Source organism: Fukomys damarensis, unplaced genomic scaffold (genome assembly GCF_012274545.1).
Source record: "Fukomys damarensis isolate Sample0158 unplaced genomic scaffold, DMR_v1.0_HiC HiC_scaffold_19, whole genome shotgun sequence".
Classification (NCBI taxonomy): domain Eukaryota; kingdom Metazoa; phylum Chordata; class Mammalia; order Rodentia; family Bathyergidae; genus Fukomys; species Fukomys damarensis.
In genome coordinates, this window is record NW_022900931.1 from 39,726,516 (window position 1) to 39,734,475 (window position 7,960).

The window sequence follows — 7,960 nt, forward strand, 5'->3', positions numbered from 1 at the left end:
TAAAAAGTATACATAATGCAACCTCCAAAAAAAAAAAAAAGCCTCAGAAATTGATTTACCTTCCATTTCTATGGTTTGAATAAATATTAAAAAATTACAATGCAGACCACACAATATATTAAAGAGGATACTGTTTTCCACAGGCCAGTTAGCACTCACAACTTTATCTTCACCTATGTGTCTTTTTTTGGTGGTCAAGAACAAATTCTAGGAAACTTTTCAGACAATCAGATGAAGTAAAAAGAATTCTGATGGTTATTTACTTAAAAGCTAAACTTAGAAATCCATGCCAGTAAATTATCATAAATAAATTTTTCATTTTGGCAGAAAGTACCTTTAGTTTCTTCCACTTCTAAATAAAAGATGCTATACTTTTCAGAGAAACAGTATATGTAAAAATTAACAAGGCAGTCTGTGAATTTAGCGTTTTCTTTTAGTTATTTGATTTTACAAACACTACCTTTTTCTCTTCTAAGACTTCTTTAATAAATTTTTGGTTCCATTTTTCTCAACACTGAAATTAACCAATTATTAATAAACACTACAGTGATGATAAAGGGACTTTAGGTAACTTTTACAATCCATCCCAAATTTTCATTGAGTACCTTTACGAGTATTTAGATTAACTACAAATAATTCAAATTCAATTAGTAAAGGATTCATCAATTAGTAAAACCTGAAAACAGAAGTTTTTCAATCACCTAATAATTACACCAACATCACATACACACGAGATCTATTATTTACTACTTACTTATACTTCAGGTATGTTTGATAAAATAGAATACAGAGCCACAATTAAGACTAAATAATATAAAACAGACTAGATTTTAAGAACCTCTATAACATGTAGATTAAGATAGCAGTACTATACCTTGGGCAACACTTGTGAAAAGAAAGTCTGTTCCAATGTCAAGTGGTTCATATGAGGTAAAAACATTTCTATCATAATTTTCAAAATTTCTATAAAGCAAAATAACATTTTGTAAATTATATGTCATTATAAGTCATTATATGTAATTGTCTTTAACCAAACATGAGAATATGTATTGCCAATCTGAAGCTTTGTACAGACTCAAAATGCTAAATTCTTTATAGAGAAACTACACAGTAGTATCTAATAGCAAAAGAAAAGGAAGAAAAATGTCTATAAACCCAGTAATTGAACACTAGTTAAAATGACATGGATATATCTGTCAAACAGCTCTAGTGTCATTAAAATATTTAAAAGCATTTTTTAAAAGTTCACTATAGTTCATGCTTAAACAAAAATATTCCAAAATAGTATAATCCCAATTTAACATAAACAAGTACACACACAGGATAGGCCAAAAAGAACATACAAAAATGAGACCATTCTCACCATCTTAACTATTTCTGATTTTCTTCATGTTTCAATGTTCTACAATGAATACGCACCACTTTTATACTCAAGATAAAAAATAATTTTTACTTGAAAAAATTACACCCCAAGAGGCCATTCAGATGCAAAATTATAAACAACTATTCTACAAACAAGTGAAATATGAATAAGCTAACTCAAAATGTGAGTAACTGAGCCATCAACAGTCTTAACTTGCTCTTCTCTTCTAAAAGAGTAAATTAAGGAAGACTAATAAAAGTCAAATGAAAATAAAGTCAAGTTTCTTCAAGTGACATTAAGCAGTGTGCTTTGAAGGTTTTCTCATTTCAATAATTAAAGGTTGCAGAGGCTGTAACAAAAAATGATTAAAGTTGAAGGGAATAAAAAACAGTAAGGTCATATTCATTGATCTGTGTGGGACTTTGAACTTAATGACATCAAAGTATATGATATAATCAAAATAATTTTTACTTACGGATATGCTCAACCCAACTCTCAGAATGTTGATACATAGAGTAAAATAATTAAGGAAGATACTAGTATCACTGTAACAGAATATTCATTCCTGATAAAAAATTCAAAAAGGACCCTTCTTAAAATTTAGCAAAGATCCATGAGACTAAAATTAGACTTAAATACTGGCTTACTTTTATTTTAAAACTTTAATGTTAGGTTAACAATAGTATTGTGAAAATACTTTAGGGAAATATTTTCAAAACTACTCAGGGATAAAACTACCTTTTAGAACCATGGCCAGTCTAAAATATTTTTGACAGATGGGTAACAATGCTGTATTAATCCAAGAATTCCTGGTCTCTACTACTGGGTAAAAATTTCTCTCTCTTCATCATTTCTACTTTATTTGTACCCATCTTAAGTTTTTAGTTGTGCACACTCCTATCATACCAGCCTTACCAGAAATTACCCTACATTTAAAACAAAAGTTGTATATCATTAAGAATTGCTAGAAATGTTTTACTGTAAAAATAGCATAGGGATCATTAAAGAATGTTAACAGGAAATACAAATCCATAAAACCTATCACTGTAACACAAGTACTGATTTCTCCTTTGAAATCTTGCTTTGTGTATATTTTCCCAACAGCAATCACAATGAGGTACAGTCATGAATTCATGAGTTCCGTAGTATAGAATTTGCCTTATGGAAAAACTTCAGTAAAGCCTAAAAAGATTCTCCTTACTCCACAAGTAATCATAAGTTATAATTACATACATAAGGACCAGACAATATGTAAAACACAAAGTATGAAAATAATTGTATTAGGTTATATAAGACCGTGGACTTTTCCTTCATTTACTTCAAGCAGAGAAGATAAAATAGTACCATATGCTGAAAATATATTACTTAACACTTTCAATCATTTTAAACCATGAAATATTTTTGTTCCTTTACCAAACTCTTACTAAGTGCCAGCCACTGTCTTCATGCTGAGGATAAATGAACAACACCAAGTTCCTGCCTCTAACTTCACAGTCTAGTGAGGAAAAGTGCAGGGAGAGGATTATTTAATGATAAAATGCTTTCTAAACAAAGCAATGAGATAAAAGTGTAACAGACCAGGTCTGGGGACCTAAGATGGAGAGCTCTAAAAAGGACCTTTTAGGAGGTAACATGTGAGCTAAGACCTGAATGATGAGATGTTCAAAATAAACGAGGCTGGGCACAAAGATTCTTAGGCAGGTAAGCCTGATGGTATCTGTGGATACTGTGTTAGCTAGGTATGAGAGAAGGACAAGACTCAGATGGGGAGCTTTGAAGGTAAATCAAGATTTTATTCCCAATTAAGTCATGGGGTTTAAAAAGGGAAATGCTAGGATCTGCTTTTCACTCCAAGCTTTTTTTAAAGGATGGATTATAAGAAGACATGAGTAAAATAAGGAAACGACTAATAATAATTGAGGTGGTAGGAGTTTAGAATCAGTGTGGTAGCAACAGGGGTGGAGATACTATACTGACTCAAGTTTGGAGTCAGAAACAATTTCATAAGATGAAAGATAGAACTCAAGGTTTCAATTTGTATTTCTCTTAGGTTCTTTGTTTTGTTTTGTTTTTTAAGGTTTTGGTTTGTAAAACTATTTACTTATGTCAAGAAAACTCGAAGAACAAATTTTAGTTCTCCTGTATATGTTAAATCTGAGATACCAAAGCATGGCGGGAATGCTAACTTTCAATGAAGTCTCCATCAACCTGAGGGGAGGAAAAGGAACCATGTTCCTTATTTTTGTGCTCATAAAGCGAACACAATGACTGGCACAGGCTGTGTACACAATAAGAGGTTTTGAGCAGGACTTTGGTACCACATTTTGCTAGTGTCTAGGTGAATAATTTCTATGTGATAATATTTAGTTATATTGGGCTTTCACTGTGAAAAACTATGCAGTGTTGAGATTCTCTCTAGCTACACTTTTTTTCATTTTCAGTATAATTTTATGTTGAAAGTGTACTCAAGGATGTAAAGGAAAAAGTACCTTGTGACGGAAGAGGTTAGGACTCCAGGCACAATGACAACCACAAGGGCATCAGACATACAGAGAACTGTCTGGGCTTGGCAACAGAGACATGAAACAACTCAAATGCAGGACTGAGAATGTATCTCAGGGGTACAGCGCTAGCTCAGTGTGCACATGGCCCTGGGTTTGATCCCCAGCACCACAAACAAGCAACAAAGGACAAAACCGGTGAAAGTACTTAACACAGAACTTGGCACATAGGAAGTATTAATTAAATGTTAGTTAAACAAAAACGAAGCAGATGAAAGCCAACACCTGAAGCAATTCGTAATAAGCAAGAGAGTAAGGAGGAAAACACGTATCTTTTAAAAAGATATGGCACCTTAGTAGAACTGTTTTCTCATTCTCACAACACCGTGGATGGCGGGACTCCAGTTCCGCACTCAGTGCGCGGATGTTTTGTAAAAGCTCAGAGAATTCCTCTCACGTTACCTCTCAAGCTCAGGTCTGTCACCGCCTCCCGCACGATCCCCAACAAGGACGTAAGGAGCGCACAGAAACCACCGACTGGGGGAAAACGCCGCGCCCAGCCAAAGCCTCACAGGTCTGCGCGCCCCAGAGCCGAAGCCCCGGCCTGGCGGACGCTCAGCCCCTCTCGCCCCGGGTAGACAGGGTCCGGCCGCCGCCACTCACGCGGCCCCGCGAAGCGACAAGTAACCACCGAGGATATGAGGAGCCGGGGCAGAACAGACTGCAGCTCCCGGCGACACAGCTCCTCCGGCCAACTGCTTATCTCCTCCAGGGTGCCTGCGCGTTCCTCAGACATGCTGTCACCTGCGACGCCAACTTCAAACCTTTCCCGCCACAGCCCGAGCCGGAAGCTCGGAGCTCCCGGCAGGCCTTGCGAGCCCTCCGTCAGGACTGAACCATAGAGAGGAAGCCGGCTGGCTGCCGTTGCGGCCAAGAGATCAACCGGGCCTGTCTGGCTCCCGGGAGGACTCGACTCACTGGTGCGAACTCTCTGACGGATGACTCCAGGGTTCTCCCGACCGCGTGAGTCCCGGGCTGGGGTCGCTGCAGTTTTTATTGAGATCTTCAATAAAATCGAGGAGGTGAGGGCCAGAGGTACCCAGGTTTGCAAGCGTCAGCCCCATGGAGCTTTGAGTTCTTCTAAGGTCAAATTTGACCGGGACCATCCAAGAAGTGGCTCCCAGCCCATTGCGAGAGGTGGAAATGGGGGTATGCACCCCTTTTTCATGGGGTAAGGGGAGGCGTTGGCAGAATAAAGACCCGTCAAGACTTCTGTGCAGATCGAACAGGTGATACAGACCTCAGGCACTGAGAGGCTGAGGCAGGAGGGTCGTGAGTTTGAGCCCAGCCTAGGCAATTTAGCGACTTAGTGGGATTCTGTCTCAGAATTTTAAAACTTAATAACAAAGAGTTTATTGAACTTAATGAGAAGGCCCTGGGTTCAATCCGTAGTACTGCAAAAAACAAAACACACACACACACACACACAAACTTCTTATAGTCCTCCCTCCTGTAAAAATAGTTAGTGCCATGTCCCTTAACAACAAAATTAATTTCTATTAATTATTCCCAGATGACTCTAGTCACATACTAGGGCTGCCAGTCTGGACCAGACGTTTGTAGTGAAGTCATTTGGTTGAATTTACACACTTCTATCCATGCCTGTGAATGCATATTTTAAAAGCGATATTCACTTACCAAAATACAATCTTGAGTTTCGCTGTTTTGAGGCAGTAACAGAAATTATGGAGTTTCTGGGGGTGCGCACGCTCGGGCATAGGACAGTTAAAGGATACCAAGTGGTTAGGCTGCCCTGTCCCAAAATCTTGGACATAGTAGTGGTGGAGGTGGCTGCTCTATTGTTTTGTAGTTGTTTGGTTTGTTTTTACAGTTTATCTTCTCCAGTTTTTGAACCCTTAAGATTTGTGCATGTTTTCCCAAATCTCTTCTCTCCCCCCACAGCTGTTTTAGAAAAGGCAGCTGTATGGTAGGGTAAGTAAAGGGTAGGGTAAGTAAATTTTAGTGAAATGTGCTATTTTGATTTAATTGCGCATTTTTTTTTCTCCAGGGTCAAATGAAAGAGATCAAAAACTTCTTTTAAAAGTCTTTGGAAACATCTCTAAATGTTTGTAGTGGTCTATAAGCAGCTAAAGACAAATCGACCCCTGTGGGCATAATGGAATAATTGAGGCAGGTTTCTGTGTGTCATCAGATTTTATCCAGAAGTTGAAGCGCCTCCCTTTGAATTTGAGGACTGTATGCATTTAGTACGAAGATGACCTTTCAATTTAATTTCAATGTAGAAGACCGAGTAGAAAATGAATTAACACCGCCTGGAGATGGAGCTTTGACTCTGGATCCCTCAAAAGTGTCAGCCTCAGAAAGTCAAAAAGGAAAAGAGAAGGAGAGGAGATGTTCTCCAAAACAATCTGACCTGCTTAAGGAACACTTGTGGGAGCGCAGGTCAGTGAGAAATGTAGCTCCCTCTGGAGACCCTGACAGCTTACTTGGTGCAGCCAATAGTTTTAGGGCCCTGGAGCCACATGAAAAGCAGCCCTGCCTGGGAGTTGCCAAAGAGCATACTATGCCTAAGGATTTAAAGAAAGTGTTAGAAAATAAAGTCATAGAAATGTTACCAGGTCTTCAGCGTGTTAACCTATCCGTAGTGAAAACCATCTGGTCGAAAGAAAACTTCCCTGGAGAAAACATAATTTCCAAAAGCTTGTCTTCCCACTCTGATCTGATTTCAGGTGTTTATGAAGGAGGCTTAAAAATCTGGGAATGTACCTTTGACCTTCTGGCTTACTTCACAAAGGCCAAAGTTAAATTTACTGGGAAAAAAGTGTTGGATCTTGGCTGTGGATCAGGGTTACTGGGTATAACTGCATTCAGGGAAGGGGCCAAAGAAATTCATTTTCAAGATTATAACAGTTTGGTGATTGACAAAGTGACTTTACCTAATGTAGTGGCTAACTCCACCTTGGAAGACGAGGAAAATGATGTAAATGAACCAGATGTGAAAACCTGGAGGAAGTCAGAAGTAGCACAAGAACTATGTAAATGTCGTTTCTTCTCCGGAGAGTGGTCTGAGTTTTGTAAGCTTATATTAAGCAGTGAAAAACTCTTTGTAAAATATGATCTCATTCTAACCTCAGAAACCATTTATAATCCAGAATATTATACTGCTTTACACCAAACATTCCTTCAATTGTTGAGTAAAGATGGACGGGTGCTTTTGGCCAGCAAAGCGCATTATTTTGGTGTTGGTGGAGGTCTTCATCTTTTTCAGAAGTTTGTAGAAGAAAAGGATGTATTTGAGACTAGAATACTGGAAATAATTGATGAAGGACTAAAGAGGTTCCTAATTGAAATGACTTTTAAGTGCCCTAGTTAATATTCACTGAATGTCCTACATGAAATAAACAGAATGACCCAAAACTTTGATTTTTGTTATGCTATTTGGGTTTGTGTGAAATGATGGTATTTGTTGACTTTCGTTTTTCCACATCATAGACCAACTATGTTAGCATTCTTGTATTTGTGAGGGAAACTGAGAAAGTATCTTTCAGCATTTGGTGAGATCTTCGGAACCATTTTGGAGGAAGGTTCTCTGTTCTCCATCTTCATTCCATTTGACCTTTCTACCACCTCTGATGTTGCAAAAAAAATTTTTCCCAGGAAATCCTGCCATTTCTTATCTCAAGTTAGAGTTTCTTCCTGTCTTGTCAGTTTCTTGTTCACATGAAGTACCTGATCAGATTATTCATTGGTAGTGCGTTACTAAATGGTCCTAAGCATAAATATTATGTCAATGGTCTTGTTTTGTATTTATATTCATTTACCATGTAATAAGGAATATGACGCTGAACACTTGACCACAATGAGATGAGGAAAAAAGGAATCTGACAACATGAAGTGATCCAATTTAAGTGTTTAAGGTGAACCCTCTGTACCCAAGTGAGAGACCCTAGTCTCTTTAGGTGGAAAACAAATAGGAAAGTGTGTGTGTGTGTGTGTCTGTGTGTGTGTTACCAGGGATCAAATTTGGGACCTTGTGCTTGCGAAGCAGGCAGCAGAACCACTGAGCCAAATCCCT

The 7,960-nt window shown here is 38.2% G+C and overlaps 2 protein-coding genes across 5 annotated transcripts in view; one reads left to right on the plus strand and one right to left on the minus strand.

Annotated features, from left to right (window-relative positions):
* Nucleotides 1-4,713, minus strand: part of CUNH1orf112 (chromosome unknown C1orf112 homolog) — a 40,059-nt gene extending 35,346 nt beyond the window's left edge. Inside the window, exons 1-3 of one of the 3 annotated variants that reach the window (XM_033765665.1) lie at nt 4,565-4,713; nt 1,839-1,878; nt 875-963 (exon numbers count right to left, since the gene is read on the minus strand). In XM_033765665.1, coding sequence (XP_033621556.1) covers nt 875-963; nt 1,839-1,878; nt 4,565-4,660 — 225 coding nt within the window. In that variant the 5' untranslated portion in view covers nt 4,661-4,713. Of the gene's footprint in view, nt 1-874; nt 964-1,838; nt 1,879-4,216; nt 4,353-4,564 lie in introns of those variants that run through there. The other 2 variants (XM_019208918.2, XM_019208917.2) reach the window with 2 other exon arrangements.
* Nucleotides 4,714-4,755: 42 nt separating this feature from the next.
* Nucleotides 4,756-7,293, plus strand: Mettl18 (methyltransferase like 18). Of its 2 annotated transcripts, none has more exons than XM_010633997.3 (2): nt 4,756-4,946; nt 5,933-7,293. In XM_010633997.3, the coding sequence occupies exon 2, from the start codon at nt 6,140-6,142 to the stop codon at nt 7,256-7,258; it is 1,119 nt and encodes a 372-aa protein (XP_010632299.1). In that variant the 5' UTR covers nt 4,756-4,946; nt 5,933-6,139; the 3' UTR covers nt 7,259-7,293. The 2 variants fall into 2 exon arrangements, with proteins under 2 accessions (XP_010632299.1, XP_010632298.1); XM_010633996.3 differs by having other exon boundaries at nt 4,756-4,887.
* The last annotated feature ends 667 nt before the right edge of the window (nt 7,294-7,960 follow it).